General features: G+C 30.9%; 1 protein-coding gene across 2 annotated transcripts in view; it reads left to right on the plus strand.

Moving 5' to 3' along the window:
* Positions 1 to 20976, plus strand: part of LOC139527980 (tectonic-2-like) — a 31582-nt gene that overhangs the window by 1595 nt on the left and 9011 nt on the right. The window contains exons 2-13 of one of the 2 annotated variants that reach the window (XM_071323725.1): positions 2936 to 3087; positions 4861 to 4967; positions 5290 to 5379; positions 6174 to 6284; positions 9861 to 9960; positions 10668 to 10761; positions 11894 to 11976; positions 12557 to 12701; positions 14198 to 14262; positions 14784 to 14958; positions 16917 to 17035; positions 18413 to 18660. In XM_071323725.1, coding sequence (XP_071179826.1) covers positions 2936 to 3087; positions 4861 to 4967; positions 5290 to 5379; positions 6174 to 6284; positions 9861 to 9960; positions 10668 to 10761; positions 11894 to 11976; positions 12557 to 12701; positions 14198 to 14262; positions 14784 to 14958; positions 16917 to 17035; positions 18413 to 18660 — 1489 coding nt within the window. The remainder of the gene's footprint in view (positions 1 to 2935; positions 3088 to 4860; positions 4968 to 5289; positions 5380 to 6173; positions 6285 to 9860; positions 9961 to 10667; positions 10762 to 11893; positions 11977 to 12556; positions 12702 to 14197; positions 14263 to 14783; positions 14959 to 16916; positions 17036 to 18412; positions 18661 to 20976) is intronic. The other variant, XM_071323726.1, reaches the window with a different exon arrangement.

Below are 20976 nucleotides of genomic sequence, written 5' to 3' on the forward strand. Positions count from 1 at the left end.
ACTCCTGAAAGGTTGTCTTGTCTAGCTGAGTTCCAATCATTGCATATTTATTTTGTAAAAGTTAATCATTAAACTCCTTTAATACTATTCAGCTATATATCAAATGGATGTTTTCAACAACCTTTTTTAAACATAGCCTTAGCTCACAGTCATAAGATGTTTTACAACAAAAGGAAGTTTTTAACGACCTTGACTGGCTATACAGCCCTTGCACTGGTCCACGGTCGGTAAATGTTTTATATGTAGATATGGATATGTTTAACGACCTTGACTGGCATTTCAGCCCTCCCACGGTCAGTAAATGTTTGAAAGGATATACTACCTATTTAGTATAATATGTCTGTGCTTTAATAAAAGTATGATTGTCAAAAATAATTTGCAATATATTTTTGTTGGTATATTCAAAGAAAGTTTTTATCCTTGAGGTAACATCCTTATATAATTTTGCATTCAATTTGTAATTTATTTCTATTTTAAATGATGGATAATATTTTAGGAGCACATTTTTGTAATAAGCTAAATCAGGGGAAGTAACCCACGTTTTAAAAATACGCAAATCATTTATGACCAAAGGCTGGAATGTAATAGAGTTTATTAACAAATGTCTGCTTGTCCCTCAAAAGTCTCATAAGTCTGTGATCAGTAAGTTATGATCTCTTTAATTAATTAAACCACAAGAATCCAATCATCAAGGTTAACCTCAAAAGGTAAATCGATCACGTGGTGTAAACAATAACTGGATTGAACTGGTTTGAACTGGTCAATTTTCATATGAAATTTTATACCCCACGGAAAGGTTTACCGTTACATGATTTTTTTACCGAAAATTTTAGCACCACGGTGAAAAATTATACATCGCGGCAAGAACGATACCACCACGGTAGAAAATTATACATCGCGGGCCCGTGGTCCTTTAAGGGCCTGGGGAGAACACTGTCTGGTATTTTCTTTATCATCATCATCATCTGCCTTTCTTTTACCCCGATTGATAAATGAAAACATTGAAATTTGAAGATTGGATGCCATCTTTGTCAATGAAAACAAATCAGCGAGACGCGATAAGTATTCAAATTTTAACGGTACGGAACCGAAAAAAATCCGGAATTTGAAAAGAGGGTGGTCGGCACACCCGGCTTAAATGCTGAATGGAAAACACTGAACATATTGCCATCAATGTGCTGATGGATCATCATAAGATGTAGATAAAATTGAGAAAGGAAATGGGAAATGTGTCAAAGCGAAAACAACCCGAGCAGACAACAGCCGAAGGCCATCAATGGGTCTTCAATGTAGTGAGAAACTTCCTCACCTGTAAGCGACCTTCAGTTGGTCCCTTAAAAACATGTATATCAAACATCTTGCTGTTTAATGAAGTAGATATATCCTGTCAGTCAGGGGTACTACTTGTTCAAGTTATCTTTATTTACATGACAAGTAGTAACCATGACTGCCTGTGGAAGGGAACATTCAGAAAATATAAAAGTTATTCTGTGAGTACTTATTTTTTTTGCAAAGTTAATGTACAAAATGTATGATGCTGGTCTTGTTATACAATTTTATAAGAATTTATTTATGACATCCTTTTCAATGGTTAAAATGTACAGAATACAGATTAAATTAAAATGGTACAAGAGATAAAGGAACACATTCTCTTCAACCTACCACCCCCTCTAGACCCTCCTTTGGTATACAGGGCTCACATTACCAGGCGACTTGGGCAAAGTAGTTGCTTTCCCGACCGTCACTTCGCTTTCCCCAACCCCCAAAAGCGAAAACAAGTCGCCCTGTTCTTGACGATACTCGCTTTCAGTCGCTTCCGTCATCGGACATTTTCAATTTTTACCAAGTTGATGAAACATCAATTTTTTATTGATAATTAAAGAAATTTAGACATAAACGATTCATTATCTTAAGAAAAGAGGTTGAAGCATTGTCTTTGCAGCGTGCAGCAGGTTATTTGATAAAAATACAACTTTTTATCACTTCGTGCATATCCGCAAGTTCCTGTGCTTGTTACTCGAAAACGTACATCAACCTAAATTTCGGCGGCAAAATAAGTTTGTTACTTCATTTAAACGTGATAAAAGTTGCCTCTAGTAAATGTTCAATCCATTTATTGCATTAAAAACGTCATGTTCCTTTCCAAATAACTTGTCAAACATCGTTTATTTTTGTAAATTTTCTTGCATTCGCCCGCCATTGACCGATTTCTAAGCTAAGGATCTGAACCGGACCAGCTATGACCGAAATCCGTACTTTTACAATAATTACTACGGACGCACGGATGGAACAGCTGACAGAAGAATATTGATCCCAAATGGACAAAATACGTTCCACACGCTTTAAGAGACTTTTGGTTACATCTAATTGATTGGTGTATATAATTCCCTATATTTTTTTATGGATTGTTTCAAAGTTGCTTAACTCTGAGACTATTAATTATATTATGGCCCAGCTTAATAACTTTTATATTATTTTTTTATGAGAAACACTGAATTTCATACACAAGATAGATTTAAATTAAATTGTAATTGATATTTTATGATTTCTTTACATTTTTTAAAATAAAAAAAAAAAATTTAGTGCTCAGATATTAAATATTTAGTAGGTAGTTTCTCAAAAGAACCTTAGTAAAACTTTAACAACTTTTAATTTGAAATGTTACTTTAATTGTATACTCAGATATGAATTGAATAATATAAAAAGAACATTATTTACATATGACCCTTTATTCTATATATTAGTAAAATCCAAACATTGTAGCGCACCGCACGAATGAGCACTTCTCTTTCAAATCTCACCACTTCTCCATATCAGTTTCAAAAAGAGAAGTCACTTCTCCCTATAATTCTGAAGTAGTGTGAGCCCTGGTATATGGACAATGATGGACAGCATATTTTTTATTAAAATTACTAATCTCTTATTTGTTTTTCAGGTATTGGAAAAGTCTATATTGGAACATTGCCAAATAACACTGTGTCATCTCTTTCCTTTAATGAGAATTCAGTATTCGCATCTCGAGTGATACCTGTATTTATAGAAAACAAAAATCCTGTGGATAATACTGATGTCCCAATAACAGGAAATGTATGTATTGACTGTGGTTTCTTTTTTGTGGATAGAGGACAGTGTTCTCCCTAGAAATTTTGGGTAGCATCACATTTGGCGTAAAAAAATTAACTGTATTTTTTTCAATGTCCTTTGTTGCGGCGCCGCGATACTCTATTTCTTTATGTTATATATATTTATGTGTTTATATTGTTCAATTCATAACTGAGAATACAATTAAACTATAACAATGAAAACAGTTTTTTTTTTATCATGTCTATGAAATTCATTGTTTCATGATATGGTACTCAATGAATTAGTCCCAGTTGTTTCTTTTCCTTACATCTGTCATGATATATATTTTTAACAAAGTTATCTAACAAATAGTCTGTAAACTTTGTTAATGCATAGTTTTCTTTATTGGTACTTTTTTCTGTGCCATTTGTGCATCTGTAGTAATTATCGTGAAAATGCAGATTTTTGTCATATATCTGGTCCAGTTCGTACTGTAGTTTACACAACAATGTGCAATGGCGGCCGAAGAAAAATTCACGAGAATGAGTCTGAAAATAAACAATGTTTGACAAGAGATTGGGAATAAATATGACGCTTTTAATGCATTAAATGGATTAAACATAAACTAAAGCCAATTATGATTACTTTCTAAAGAAGTATTAAACTTATTTAGCTCAAAATCAAAATTTTCGCTCTTCATAGACAAGTAGTACTGGAAAAGAAAGAAAGTGTATAATTTGGAAAGTTGCAAAAATAAACGACCAAACATCTTTTTTAAAGAGAAAAATTGTTTCAATCTTTGAAATTCCGTAATAAAAAACGTAGATTTCAAATTGTTTTATGATTGCATTTTTTCCATGTCGAAATTGCCGATTGCAGAACATGTGGTATTAGTTATGTCACAAGTGTCAACTTGGGGTATTCACATCCAAACAGTTATCAACAAAAGGGCAATCAACACCTATTTTATCACTCTTAATTGTCTTGCCCGACTTGAAGGGATTACAATTAAAGGTGATATATTTTTTATGATCGTAATCGGGACTCAGATGAAAGTTCAAAATTTACGATATTGAAACAAGAAAAATAGCATCTTGAAAATAACTATAGCGTAGCGGAAACTATTATAGCATTCACAGGGAAAAAATATAGCGTCCCTAAAACGGCCTGGAGAGAACACTGGAGGATACATTGTATAACTTTTTATGAATATTTAATATGTTGTTTTGTCAAAATCTGTATACAATATAAAAATAAGGAGATATGGTATGATGGCCAATGAGATCCACCATCTGTGTCAAACTGCTTTAGGGCTTGTTTGACTGAAAATAAATTTGATGTTTTTCTACCTTATTTACAACTGACAGAATGACTTTTTGTCTAACGTTTTGTCTGTCAGACAGAGTTTGGAACACTGCCATCTACCTCTCAAATTTAATTCTCCAATGAATTTAAGACATTGTGTTGGTAACCCTGATGTTTCTGGTTTAACAATGTTTAATGATCTTCAAATAGATTTTGTTGTACATGTAGAGATGTACTATCTATGTGACATCATGGGGGATGGCACCTTTATGCCTTCATCATAATAGGGAATCCAGATAAAAGCTAGAAAATTCAGACACCATATTTATATTTTCACCAATGTAACCAGCCATGCATTGATAATAAAAAAATAGTCAATATACAAGAAAATAAAAATTTGCAAAGACTGGATTTTTTTTTTTCACACACTTCACTCGCTAATACATGGATATAAATAAACATAATTCATTTATTTGTGTGATATTATTTCAGATAGTTGTTGGGTGTGAGTTGAGTACAAGTGGAAGTGGATTTAGTTCAGCCACTATACAAACAGTAACTTTAACTCAGGCAAATCGTGGTGGCAATGTTCAATTTAGGTAATATCTCTTAGACTGTTGAAAAAGAAGCATGAAAAAATTTACAGCATAATGTCAAAATGAAAGCTTGTCACAGCAGATTTTTATAGCCTTGAATAAAAATAAATTGCTTTTTATAAATGCTTCAAATTCATGATTATATGCTTTATAGCCTATTATCATGAGTATAGAGATTTTAAAATATTTTTAAAAACAGTTTCAGGAATTTTTATGATGTTTGCCCAGTTTACTTTTCTTTTTTATCATTTAATCCAATTGAATCCACCTGAAAAAATGAGAGGTTTATATTAATAGATTATCATATAAACTATTTTTGTTGCAGTGCTCCAGTTAAAGGACAGGCAGTAGACATCAGATGTTTTAGTGATTCTGGTCTTCAATTCAACAAAACAGAATCTATAAGTTCACCATCGTATGTTTAAATTCATTATTAGATGACAGTCTTTTTAAAATATTATATCTTTTTTTTATTGCCAAACTTTAAAAACTATGTGATCAGGACAGAGTGGGGCTAAATGATATTTGGGAAACTATGCTGCCAATTTTACCCCCAAAATGTGAAGCAATGCATTTTTTTATCAATCAAGTTAGACGTGAGCTGAAAACCCTAATTTTTGAAATTTTGGATTGGTTACCCAGTGTTTATGTACTTTAGTTTCAGAAAAGGACATTGTCAACAAATTAAAACCACTGGTACTTGTTAATGGATAGGTAAATTACTGTTACCATTGACATGATTGAGAAAAGGTAATCTATATAGTCTTTTGAGGTCATGTTTTAAAAATTAATAGTGAATATGCAAAATAGGTATTTTTAGACCTTTTTTTGCTGTACTTATGTGAAGTGTCATTTTTGTTACATATTGGCTGTATCCATCTTTCTAATGTTAAAACCGTATGTATTTTATACAACTTTAAAATTTACACAAATATGGCGTAAGGGGATAGACCTTGGCTCAGGGAGATAACTTTTTAAATCAGTTATGAGTTTGTAAAAGTCAAGTTTCATCAATGAATTTTAAGCATTTGCCTGAAACAGATTGGAAATAATCTGTATCTTAGAAAATATTTATGAAAATGGCTGACATAAAACATACTGATGAGTTATTTCCCTAAACCTAGGTCTACCTCCTTAAATTTACCACTGCCATGTTTTTAATTATGAATAAGTAAGGCTTTGAAATTAATAATTTTTGTTTCGTTTTAGATCATTCACCATTGTAAGTGCACCTACAGTCAGTATTTGTCCTACTGGTACTAAAGATGTAGTGGCTATCAACAGTCAAAATACTCAGTACCCCATTAATGTTAGACTAAGGTTTGTACTTTAAATGTATATGAGCCAGTCCATGCGAAAAGGTACAAAAACGAAAAATTTACGAAATTCTAAAAAGTGTGCATAATTATTGGTAGTAGACTTGTGATTTATAAAACACAGTTACTTTCCCTCATATCATCAAGCTGTGAGCTACACGCACCTGCGAGTGTTGAGACCCCCCCCCCCTAGTTTTATCAAGATTTTTAGTGAATTATTTCATATATTTCAATCATTTTCAAAGTACAGTTTAAATGGCTTGATTTGCCAATCGATAACGTTAAACCTGGTAGCAGTGGGGATAAGGCTCTCGCTTACGATGCGGATATCAATGCAATCAAACCGGGCAACGGTTCGAATCCCGTGCAACTAAGGTTGATTTATATAATATTAAATAACTTAACTTAACTTAAATTTCAATTTCTAAAACACAAGATGTCATAGTTTTTGCATTTTCCCTCATGTTTTAATGTTGTCTTTCTTTCTTTAAAACTGTAGATCTGACGGAAATTATTGACTTTTGTCTCTGTAGTGTCATAATTTTTTGTAGTTTCTGGTCGGTATAGCATTAGTCCGGGGAACAAATGATTTCACACTTGCTCAAATACCAAAAATTCAGATATTTCTACGTCTTTTTCGGTTTTAGTTGACAAATTCGGGATAGAATTGACAATCTTATGAATGTTTACATTAATGTAATTTTTTTTCGGATAAAATCGTTTTTCAAAAATACTATAACAAACTTTGATAACGTGTCCTGTAAAGTTTGCCAAAAGGACTTTTTGTACCTTTTCGCATGGACTGGCTCATATCATTTTCAAAATCACAAAAAAACCAAAAAAATCGAAATTGCCAAAAAGCAATGAAATATCGAAATACTTATAATACTTCATATTTAACGTTATAATTTAATGCAAATATTGACATATAATTATCCCTAGCAACTAAAATTCTCCCCTTAGCAACCGTACACCAATCAGCAAAAAGTCCATATTCCAAATATTTTAGCAACGATTTGAAGTTTCAAATGGATTCGGCATCTATCAAAACATCTAGTTTGCAAAAAACACATCTAAAATATGTAGATTTTTTAAAAAGTTAGGGCGAAATCACTCTTTTACTATACATAGGCTTTGCTTGGTACTTTCGCCGATATCACCTATATGAGCCAGTCCATGCGAAAAGGTACAAAAACGAAAAATTTACGAAATTCTAAAAAGTGTGCATAATTATTGGTAGTAGACTTGTGATTTATAAAACACATTTACTTTCCCTCATATCATCAAGCTGTGAGCTACACGCACCTGCGAGTGTTGAGACCCCCCCCTAGTTTTATCAAGATTTTTAGTGAATTATTTCATATATTTCAATCATTTTCAAAGTACAGTTTAAATGGCTTGATTTGCCAATCGATAACGTTAAACCTGGTAGCAGTGGGGATAAGGCTCTCGCTTACGATGCGGATATCAATGCAATCAAACCGGGCAACGGTTTGAATCCCGTGCAACTAAGGTTGATTTATATAATATTAAATAACTTAACTTAACTTAAATTTCAATTTCTAAAACACAAGATGTCATAGTTTTTGCATTTTCCCTCATGTTTTAATGTTGTCTTTCTTTCTTTAAAACTGTAGATCTGACGGACATTATTGACTTTTGTCTCTGTAGTGTCATAATTTTTTGTAGTTTCTGGTCGGTATAGCATTAGTCCGGGGAACAAATGATTTTACACTTGCTCAAATACCAAAAATTCAGATATTTCTACGTCTTTTTCGGTTTTAGTTGACAAATTCGGGATAGAATTGACAATCTTATGAATGTTTACATTAATGTAATTTTTTTTCGGATAAAATCGTTTTTCAAAAATACTATAACAAACTTTGATAACGTGTCCTGTAAAGTTTACCAAAAGGACTTTTTGTACCTTTTCGGATGGACTGGCTCATATAAGATACTGTGGTTTCATTTATTTGCATGAGTATCCAGGATTCTCACTGAAGCAAGTTTGTGGGTCCTGAACTCATGAAAATCTGTCTGGACTGATCATAATCATGTTCATTCTCACTTTTTTTAAGTCCAAAGATGCACTAAGACTGTAAAATGTTTTATGGAGTGAGCACATAGTTACACATATTATTATTTCAATCACACTTTTTCCTGGTCTTACTCAACCTAAAACAGATATAGTGTACATTTAACACATGTAACATACAGATATAGTGTACATTTAACACATGTAACATACAGATATAGTATATATTTAACACATGTAACATACAGATATAGTGTACATTTAACACATGTAACATACAGATATGGTGTACATTTAACACATGTAACATACAGACATGGTGTACATTTAACACATGTAACATACAGATATGGTGTACATTTAACACATGTAACATACAGATATGGTGTACATTTAACACATGTAACATACAGATATGGTGTACATTTAACACATGTAACATACAGATATGGTGTACATTTAACACATGTAACATACAATATAGTGTACATTTAACACATGTAACATACAGATATAGTGTACATTTAACACATGTAACATACAGATATGGTGTACATTTAACACATGTAACATAGATATAGTGTACATTTAACACATGTAACATACAGATATAGTGTACATTTAACACATGTAACATACAGATATAGTGTACATTTAACACATGTAACAAACAGATATAGTGTACATTTAACACATGTAACAAACAGATATAGTGTACATTTAACACATGTAACAAACAGATATAGTGTACATTTAACACATGTAACATACAGATATAGTGTACATTTAACACATGTAACAAACAGATATAGTGTACATTTAACACATGTAACATACAGATATAGTGTACATTTAACACATGTAACAAACAGATATAGTGTACATTTAACACATGTAACATACATATATAGTGTACATTTAACACATGTAACATACAGATATAGTGTACATTTAACACATGTAACATACAGATATAGTGTACATTTAACACATGTAACAAACAATATAGTATATGTCCCTATGATATATTTGATTTTACATTAAAAAATAATTTTGATTACTTGACATTGTCAGTCAGATAAAACTCAATAACTTAAGAATTGAATGCTTCTTTTTGTAAATTCATTGGTGTGTAAAGACTTTGACTGAAATTCTAAAAATGTGTGTGCACAGTCAACACTTTTACAACCCTATGAACAGCAAGCTATAAAGGGCCCCTAAAATGACAAGTGTCAAACCATTCAAACAAGAAAACCAACAGTCTAATCTTTATAAAAAAGAAATGAAAAACATATATGAACAACATCAACAAATGACAACTGAACTTCAAGCTTCATATAAAAAATATGTAATTTGTTAAACATTTTGTTTATGGTTCAGGTTCATCTGCACAAAATGAAACAAATTTCAGGAAAATACTTATTTATTTTTATCTTTATGTCTATATTTCTATACAAATTAGTTGAATATAATTCTTAAATTAAGGTATGGAGTAATGTAATACTCTGTTAATATTACTACATGATTCAATAATTTTTTTTACAGTGATGTTGTTACTGGAAGCCCTGTTACCATTACATGTACTGGTGGTGCTGGTTTAACATTCCTCACAGCCACAGCTGCTAGTGATTCCAGAGAAGTAGCAGTTAGTATAGTCATTAATATTATATTTTACCATTTTTCATGAATCAGGTTTTCAGAGTGGAACCAGGTAGTATTCACTCCCCAAAAGATTATAATCTCTGTCTGTTATAAAAAAAAAACTGGTGTATAATTAAGTTAGATAGGTTGTTTAACTTTTATGCCCCATTTATGGGCATTATGTTTTCTGGTCTGTGCGTCCTTCCGTCCGTCCGTTCGTCCCACTTCAGGTTAAAGTTTTTGGTCGAGATAGTTTTTGAAGAAGTTGAAGTCCAATCAATTTGAAACTTAGTAAACATGTTCCCTATGATATGATCTTTCTAATTTTAATGCCAAATTAGAGATTTTATCCCATTTTCATGGTCCACTGAACATAGAAAATGATAGTGCAGATGGGGCATCCGTGTACTTGGGACACATTCTTGTTTGTATAAAAAATTTCAATCTGAGGGAGGGGGTATTTTTGTGAAGGTTTAATTTGATTGATTTATTTGGCTTTAATTGAGGAATTAAATGGTTTGAAGCTTTATTTCAGGAATTATAAATTTTAATGTTTTAATAAAAGAAAATAACTTCAATTTCTAAAAATATTTATTTGATAATAAATATTTTGTTATGTTTCCCTCTATGAATAACAATCCAGTAACTAGTAATTTAAATAAACCAGGATTATTTAGTGGATCTGAATGATTTTATTTGATTTCTTTTTAGGTTACAGTTACCTTGACAGTAAATACACCTGTAACAGGTACATGTAGTGGACAATCACAGGCAGGTGGTCAGTACCAAACGGCCAATTCACTAGGTAAACATAATTTTATTATATTATAAATTTATCATCTTTAGGTGTGTATAAAACATATTGAAGATTAACATGCACCCTCTTTTTGACCCAGACATTTTTTGAAGAGTCCAAACTTTAAAATTCTGCCAGGCTTCCAATCAACCAATCACGCATTTAACTCCTTCTAGCCCACTTTGCGTAAATCTTTTTTTTGCAATTTTCAAATTACTAGATGAAGATAGAAAGGGAAAGATCCTAGTTTTGTAATTTTCTACTCATGAAAATTAATTGCTCTAAAAAAATATTTGCTTTACAGAGTTTAAAAAAATTACTGGTCTATATCCACAAATTATTAACATAAACAATTAAATTCACTCCTTCCCTTATCAAATTTTTAGAAGTCATTGTCTGAGAACTAGAAACTGGTTTCATGTGGCCTTACTTTAGTTTAAACATATTTATTTAAAGTGGATTGGGAAACAAGTTATTGAAACTTATATTAATCCCTCTCCACTTTGCGGGTGTGAGTGAGCTGCCTTGTACCCGCATTAGCCTGCTCTTTTTCGAAATCTACAAGGGTGTCTTTTACGTGCAAGAGATATGGCTCTCTCTTAACACGGGAAAGCCATTTATCGGCCCCTTCCCACGGACTATCATCGTTTCCTCAAGACCATACTCACAAGTGGTGTCAGGCCTTACTTTATAAATCATAGCAAAAAAACAATTATACCCAAAAGTTAAAAAAAAACTATTTATGTCAGCAAGACAATATATGATCTTTCCCTTTCCACATGGGCATATGATATGTGAGATAGCTCATTAATGGTACTTAAATAAGAGATTATAAAATGGAAACTGCAGACTTAGTAATGTACAATCAAATCTTTGATTTCTATAGCTATTACTCATAAAAATGGAAATACTAAGTCAGCAGGCATTACTGAAAGACTGTAAAAACTACTTTCAGCACTATTGGCTTTATATCCAGTGTCTTTTTTGTGAAGAATGCCAAACCACCTACCCTCAGCATAAACAAAGCCTATAAAGATTGGAGTTGAACACCATTTGTGGGGTTTGGACTGGCCACCTAAGTCTTGACGTGAAAGTGATACAGTATGTACATGTTTAATGTAAATGTATATTGTATTTTCAGGCCCTGCAGTCACATTCCAACTAGTTCAGCCTGTAGTAGCATTATACCCTCAAAGCTTATCGGTGGCAACTACTTCATTTGCAGTAAGTATCACATGATTTAAAATAAAATTGAAAACTGTGGACAGATATTTGTGACTTCTTTGTTTCTTAATTTACTTATTTACTTATTTTAATCGCATTATTTAAGTCAGGGTTCTCCCCAGAAACTTATAGTGTCAGAATGAAATAAATTGTACTTATATCATCTGTGATAACAATATGAAAGAATTTCAATAAGAAATAGAACTCTAAGTTTTATCCATAGACTGATTTCAACTTTTTTTTTTTATTAATGAGTTACGCCAATTTCTCCTAGTTAAATTGGTATAAATGATGGACAATTGGTTGGTTGTTACTGTGAGTTTACAACATTATCATTGTGACATAGAAAATGTATGGGAAAATAAAGCAATTTGAAAGTGGTCTATTGTAATTTCTGACCACTTAGACAGATTTATCGAAAAAATGGAGGTACTAAAGTTTTGACCACCAAAATTCTGCAAAGGACAGGATGATTTTAGTATTTTACAACAGAAATAATAGTAAGGACCATCTGAATATCAAGGACAACAAGGAAAAGAAAAGATTTCAAGAACTCTGAAAAGTTTTTGTTTAATTTCAGACCATATTACTTCTGACATCACCAGTCCCAGGCAGTGCAACAACATTTCGTTGTAGAGCAGATCTCCTGCCTTTGGCAAGTGTTCAGGATGCTTTACAGAATCCCTTGTGTAGGGCAGCTACTCCAACCCCTGGTCCCACAGCAGGTCAGTATCACATTATGTATTTGCTTTGTAACTGACTGTTAAGCTGGTAATCTGTATAATTTGATTGTTTGCATAATTTGTAAGTTTAATTGAAGGATTCAAAGTGACTCATTAAGATAAATGATTTGTTTAGCACAGCAAAAAGAGCAATACTTTGATATTTTCTTATTTCACAATATTTGTTTTTTTTTCATTATTGTAGAAATGTCGAAATCTTCATGGTTATGAAGAATTTTACATGCATATATGAGTGTCTTGCAATTACCATGCTGAATTTTGGTCTCACATTTATTTTACATGTACAATGTATTTCCCATCAAAATAGGAAACTAGAGTGCTGGAGTGCTCAAAGTATTTAACTAACTAGAAACTTAGTCCTGCTGGCCAAAAATATCAAACCCTGCTAATTTCACAATTAATAGAATTAAATAAAAAATATTTTTCATGTATATATGTATTTTATAAAGAGGGATAGAAATATTTAACCCTATTGATGATATCTTATTTTTGTTTTGCATTCCTTTATGGATTTTCCTGATGATACTTGTAAATATTGGTGAGTTCTTGCACTGTTAATGATTTTATATTGTTAATACTTTCCTTCCCTTACATTGCATTGCATTGCCAAATAGAAAGAACTGAATTCTAGTGAAAGCTATTTATTTGTTGTGCTTATGTTGTTTGTAGCTAAGTTATTGATGTCATTAAGTGTAGCAGATACATTTTTAGAATTAGAAAATTGAATTTGATATTTGTAAGCATGGTCTTGTATATGAAAGTGTGCAATCCAGATCAATGTTCTTACATAATCTGCATACATGTACTATAAATAGATTTATTACATATTTTTTAATTTGCTAATATATGAAGAAGACTGTTCCTCTTCACAGTTTCTAATTCATTCAAAAATCAACAACACAATTGCAATTTGTTTCATAACATTCAACTGTTCAATAATTTTTGTAATAATCTTTTGGAACAAAAGTCAAGTCATCAATCTTAGAAGTGATAAGTTGTAAAAAAGAAAATTGTTCTATCATTAAATTTCTTATTAGTATTAAGTTTTTTATGAAATTTCATCCAAACATCCATATTTGCTTCCGTAGTGCATTTCCTGCATTTTTTTTTTTGTTTCTATTTATGTATCCAGAGTTGATTTTCAAAATGCAAGTTTAAACAATTTATTTGAAGTTAGAAGGTGTAGATTATTTTTTTAAATGAATAAATATATACAGCCAGATGTCAATCATTTTAAAACTTGTATAATGTCCAGAGACTAGGAATAACTTTTGGGTTTCATATTGTTTACTGGTATTTTATAAAATATTGCAAACATATTTTTTTTTTAAATGTTTATATTTTTTGTAAATTTCTCTTTTCATTGTATCGACAAAAAAATGATTTATCATGTCTATTGCTATTGTGTAACTGGTTCCTTTATGTATATCTTGAGAGTTTGTTCCAGTTGATTGATGCTTTTATCATTTTATTGACAGATAATGCTACAGATACTGTCACGCCTGAGTGGGGAATATTAACTCCTGAGGTCAATCTGGATAACGTAAGTTGGATTCATTTACTGCACACTTATTTTAATTACAGCATATGGATTTCGGTAAATTGAGTGAAAAAAAATTGAGGATATTCAATGTCATGGTTTTGTCAAAAATGGTTAACAACCCTATAAAAAAATTATACTTAGTTGAACATTTCAAACTATGAGCAAAATCAACAAAACAATTCACATGGTCAGTTGTTACAATATGACAATGTTTATGTAGTATCGTAATTTTGGTAATATAAAGGAAAATACACTTTGGCATTTTCAATGGAGAAAAAAAATTGAATATAACTTCACTAATTTATACAGATATTGTAAAATCAGATATTTTTGCAAGGTTGTTATTAATAAGAATGTTGTAACTCTGTGAGTATATAATAATAGCTTGCATTTCAATATTTAATACTCATAACGTTGAAGATTTTCCTGAACTCACCATTTTTAATCATGCTTTTTGGCCCTTTTATTAAATTGCAATAATAATTTCTGAATTTATAGTTTCTATTTATTTTATTTAACAGAGTGTTCACCATGCCTTGTTGAAAGCTACACGTAATGTTGGTGTGAGTGCATCTGTACAAGAGAATGTAGTTGTTAGTTGTTGTAATACAACAGGCCCCTTTACATTAGAAACTGCAATATTAGCCCATGTCTCATTAACTCCTAATGCTACTGTTGACTGGGAGAAATCTACAGGTATTTATAGAAAAAAATTACATTGTTGTACTGTGGCACAGCTTCAATAAACTATTTTCATATTAACTACATTAACTCTGGATTATATCATTTTTACGACAGGTAATATTTCTATGCTGGGACATCCTGGTATACTTGGTCTAATAAGCATTACCAAAACAAGTAAAATCAAACATATAATTTTAGGGGAAAGTTTATTATTTTCCGATGATTTTGTTGTGTGAAGAAAATATAAAGCAGTTGATTTCCCCAAACATTGTACTGATTGACAGCTTTATTTTACTTCTTTACATTGCTGTTACTTGAATTAGTACCAGGATGTTCTAACACAGAATGGATATAAACCTGTTGAAAAAATTTAAATTTCAGAGTCAAAAATTGGTTATATAGAAATGGTCTTAATGAAAACCTATGCTAATGCCATAGTAATTATAGATTTTTTTAAATGTAAAAAGAAAGAGAACAGACTACACGAATGAATTTTATTTTTACAGGACATTCGGTCTGGTAAGCATCCTAGCTTTACCAGACCGAATATAATTTTACCAGACCAATTTTTTTTTACATCTAATTGTATATTATCCGACAAAAAACAACAAACATATGACTTTGTTGTGCCCTACTCCTCCCCAAAATGCACAAATTAAAACATATATTGTTCATTATCACTGAACTAGTATATATTTGTTTAGGGGCCAGTTGAAGGACGCCTCCAGGTGCGGGAATTTCTCGCTACATTGAAGACCTGTTGGTGACCTTCTGCTGTTGTTTTTTTCTATGGTTGAGTTGTTGTCTCTTTGGCACATTCCCCATTTCCATTCTCAATTTTATTATGAAAGTTGTGCACAATTGCTTGAATACATTTCAGTGAAGAGTAATGTCCCATTTTATTGGATTTTGACAATGTTTGTGAACTAAACATAATTTAGAGTTTCTGTATAAAATATTATTTCCTGTTTTTTCTTTCTTTTTCATGTATCTTTTGGTTTTCAGTTCTAGTGTTTATATTTCATAGCTAAATTTTGTGATCTGCTTGCATTTTTATTCATTTAATGTATTTAATCGGCAAACCCGGAATTATCCTTATCCGTTCCCAGAATCTTATCAGGTTTTATTTACATTTCCGGTTGTGCCAATGATGGCATCCATTGTTGTTTTTGACAGTCAGATATGTTTTTACCCAGATTTTCACATTACTGGTTGGCGATGTTCGGCATAAAGCTAGCAGTTGAATAAAATAAACATCGATGTGATGAATAATAAAGATGAAAATGAATTTGAGATCGTTTGGCAATTGTGCTAGTATGTTAGAAAAATCCATGAAAAAAAACACCGGACATACGGACCGGAATTCAACAAAATTTTACCAGACCGATCCATTATTTACCGGATTTGTCCGACGGTCCGACGTATTTCGTGTAGTCTGAGAGAAAAAAAAACAACAACTGAACTTCACCTTATAATGTTTTAAACAGCTTTGTCTGAATGCAGCAGACTCTCACCAGATGTATAATTCATATTGATTTTTAAGGAACATAAAACCAAACATAACACACAATCTAATCATTGCTAAACTTTCCTTCAAACCCTTCCACATTCATTTCAATAAATAGCTTTTATTGATATCTTGATAAATACTTATCTCAAAACTATTTACAAGTAATTTAAAATACTGTAAACCAAGTTATACAGATACTTTATTACAAATTAGATCGTTCCTGTAAACTTTGCTGCAATTTGTCATGATTATCTAATTAGTGTTGATCTATTTACATAAAGGATTACCCAAATTTTGAATATTCATGACAATTTCTTTTTCTATTTGCAAAAGTCATAAAAAAGAATTGTTTACAATAATTACAGTGGTTTAAGGGAGCAATCTAAACAGAATCTAAAAATGTATATGATCTAATTTTATTTTAACTATTTCTATCAGTATGACTGTGGGTTTTTTTCAGACATCAATATAAACTTTACAACACCCAGAACAATACAGAATGTAGCCTTTGTAGAGGTCGCCCCATGTCCTTGTGATTTGACAGGAGGAGTATGTGATATTAATTGCTGTTGTGATATAGTAAGTTGAATTTTATACTGTAGATTCATTTAATTTCGTTGGCACCAATTTTTGTGGATGACAGAAAACTTGTGTGTTCATAGACATTTAATTTCATGGTTTTGTCAAAGTCATATAACAAGCCTTTAGAAAATTTGTCATTCATTGAACGTTTAATTAAGTGGTTCACTTATACCCATGAAAATTAATATCCAATGAATAATGAATCCACAGTATATTAAGGTGGTACCTAACACTACAGGGAGATAACTCTGTAAAATCAGCTAAACATTTTAATTATGTTGTGTTGGAATATTAAGCTTCTCAATGATTAAAATAAGTGCTTGTCAAACTGCTATATAACCAGTGTAATTTTTCTGATAAAACGGTTGGTTCAAATTTTTTGAAATTTTTATATTTTTGTCAAAGGGTCAAAGTAAATACCTTGTCAAAATTTTATGAAAATTAAACGAGCCAAATTAATTTTAGTTAAAGTGTTGGATACCACCTTAAATGCATTATACTACAATTTCTCAGGTGTTTCAAAGATTATACAATTTGTACATATTTTAACCTTGGTGTATGAAAGAAACTGCTTTCAGAATTAAAAACGATTATAATCATGATAATCATATAACTAGATTGAGAAAAAAAAATGAATTCTCCAAAATTTACAGTTGAACTTTCCTTTTAGTTATTTATGCATTATTAACATTGCTGGTATTGTTTGACTGATAAGGTAAAATATTTTTTATTTATTTATCATAAATGTCAGATTTGGCTATTGTATATTTTTTGTAAGTTTAATATTGTAATAGTATAACGTATAACTAGTAACCAGTTCAGTTCACATTGGTTTTTAGAATCATATTTTCAGGGTGCCTTTAAATATTTGAAATCTTGATTATTTTTTTCTCAAAGTTTTTAGTTGGTAAAAAAATAAATATATATAGATTTGTATTACACTCCTAAATATATAGGTTATATGAATGCAACAATATATTAACAAAATCTTAAAAAACTGAATTTTTAACTAAAAGAGGCTTGACAAATTAATATAGATTTACAGTGTAATGGGGTAAAAATTGTCCCTACAAAATTAATTATAATCACATTTTCATCTGAAAAAAGTATTTACTGTATTTGGTCATGTATAGTCTGTACTTTTTTACCAAGTTGGGACATGGGTTGCAAATAATACACAACTACAGATGGTTTTTGATTTGTATATTTTTTTTTGTTATTTTTTTTTTTTAAATCGATTTTTCTTTACTACTGTATATATATATTTAAGATATTTGTTTTATTTTATCCATTTATTATTTTCTTCATAATCTAATAATCAAAGTAAGGTGTGACATCCTGCATTCATGAGTAATTTATAAATATTTTGTACAGGACTGTACATCGTCAGAACAAGAGACTTTCAGTAGATGCATACCCTATCTGGATGGTGGACAGGAAGCTGCCTTACCAGAATATATGTGTGATTCTAAACATTTCCACAAAGAAGACTGGTTTCCATTGATGTGTGTCACCAATGAATACAATTCATTACTGGGTTTCTTCTATCAGAATGAAAATAATTTACGAACTACTCAAAGTTTATTGACGAAGGTTAATGGTAAAGAAAGCTTTACTTATAAGTAAGTATCTTCTGTTGGAAAAAAAGGCTTTCACATATTCAGTTAAGATAAACCTTTTATTTACTTTTTTTTCTAACTTTAATCGAAACATTAATATAGTTACTTACTCTATCTCTAAGTCTGTTACCTAAAACACAATCTTTTATCTAAGCCATACTTAAACTTAACACATTGACTTTAATCCTAGGGCCAAAATAAAAAGATTGTATGTTTGCCCAAACGCGACCTACCCAAAATAAACCCGCCGACTCAAATTCTTTTTTTGACGTTTTTTGGAAGAATTTTTTTTTCGGATTTATTTTGGGTTCGCTCCGTCATCGTACAAAACTTAATGTTTGTCGTCTTTGCGTTTGAAAGTAACTGTGAATAAGATTAAAAGAAAGCGTATAGTGACGCAGTTAATCGATATTCAATGTTCTCTGTTTTTATCTTCTGATTTAACGAACGTAAAGAAGTAAAACATGTGAAGTGGCACAGTTTTTTTACGCTGTAGTTGTTTGTACTACCAAACCCTTACCTATATGCTCAATGTTAATTTCATCGTGTTATCGAATATCTGATAAGAATATTCAGGTAGATTTGTTCAAAACCATGTGCAATCGAAGATTTTCAATGTTATTCTGACAGGAAATGGATCCGGAAGTTGCGAATTTACAATACAGTGAAACTTCTCTAAACCGGTCCGTCTAAATACCGGTTCTCCCTTCATACCGGCCAAAATAACAAGTCCCGGCCGGTGTGTATGTAAATAAACGGTCAGGTAACCTTATAAAACCGGCCACCCCTTTAAACCGGATACCGGCCGATATTTGTGTATTTGTGTAATCAAAATCAATAAAATATCACCTCATAAAACCGGCCTTGTCATTTGTAATCATTAGTCCATATATAATACTGTTATATAAACAAACAAGTTAATCCGGTCAATTAGACACCTGAATGGCCACTGAGTAGTGTTTACCTGTCAATGTGAAATCAATACCCGAATAAATTATCGGTTGACAGATTATGATCTTCACCCACCCTAATCAATGATGATAATTAATTTTCATTAAATGTTTTAGTTTGGCTACTTTATTTCATCATTTAAAAAAAAATTGGCTACTTTATTTCATCATTTAAAAAAAAATAACTTTTAGGCAAATTACAGAAATTTATCACTTTCATCTTTCAAAATAAATCGTAAATAGATATCGTCGGGAATGTGTGTAGTGCTGTAATGTGGTGTACTGCTTATTATGTATTATCATCGTATGGTACCGATGATGAATGTATGTCAATTGAGTTCAATAACATAATATATCGATATTAAAACTGTTTTGTTATATAGTTGCATTTTATTTGTTATTCCTGCAAAATAAAAAAATAATAAAGATACAAATGATGTTTTAATATTTATTTCATAATCAATTTAGAATACAAAGCTAAATTTACACAACAAAACAAACTTTATGATTGAGGTACAATACATGGTGAAAAAACCAAATGCACAAATATTGAAGGGAAGTAACTCTTGTTAATTTCAAATTCAACAAACCGGCCACCCCTGAAAACCGGCCGAATCCCGTGGTCCGACGGGCGGCCGGTTTTGAGAAGTTTCACTGTATTGCAAGAAGATTTTGTTTTTACTGAATAAAAAGGAATTATTTCTTGATAAATTGTTGTCTTTAAATATAATCTTCCTTTATCATGTAAATTAGATGCCCTTTTATTCAAATAGTTCAAATTTACAAGTCTCATTATAAAAAAGTCAGTACGTTGCTGTTTGGGAGAATTTGATAAAACTATAATTGCTCACAGAATCAGAAATATAATCTTAACTGAATATAACTCCTTCTGAATAATTTATTGCAATATAAATATAAATCCCTTTTGACAAGAGAAATATGACTTTTGTCAGAAATATTTTTTCACATATGCAAAAGTAAAAACATGTTATGGACGCCATATTGGATTTTATACAATTTGTGAGGAAGCCTCTAGAACCATGACCTAAAAATAAAGTCTTCAGAAAACGTTAACTTTATGCAATTATATTTGATCAATAATGATTATTTTCAAAAATTTAAACTTGATTATTTAAAGAAATAAAATTATAACAAATACGTTTTTAGTTTGGAGATTCTGCAGAACATGCTTTCATCTATTTATAGCCAAATTAGTTTACCTGTGTGATAATGTAAAATATAAAGTTGTTTTCAAAACATAAAAAAGATACAAACTAAGGATGGTAGATAATAATTCATATAAATATTTTAGGACATTTAATCTATTTTAATAGAAATAGGATTTAAAAACTGCAAACAAATTTAATCA

This window comes from Mytilus edulis, chromosome 6, assembly GCF_963676685.1.
Source record: "Mytilus edulis chromosome 6, xbMytEdul2.2, whole genome shotgun sequence".
NCBI classification, from domain to species: Eukaryota; Metazoa; Mollusca; class Bivalvia; order Mytilida; family Mytilidae; genus Mytilus; species Mytilus edulis.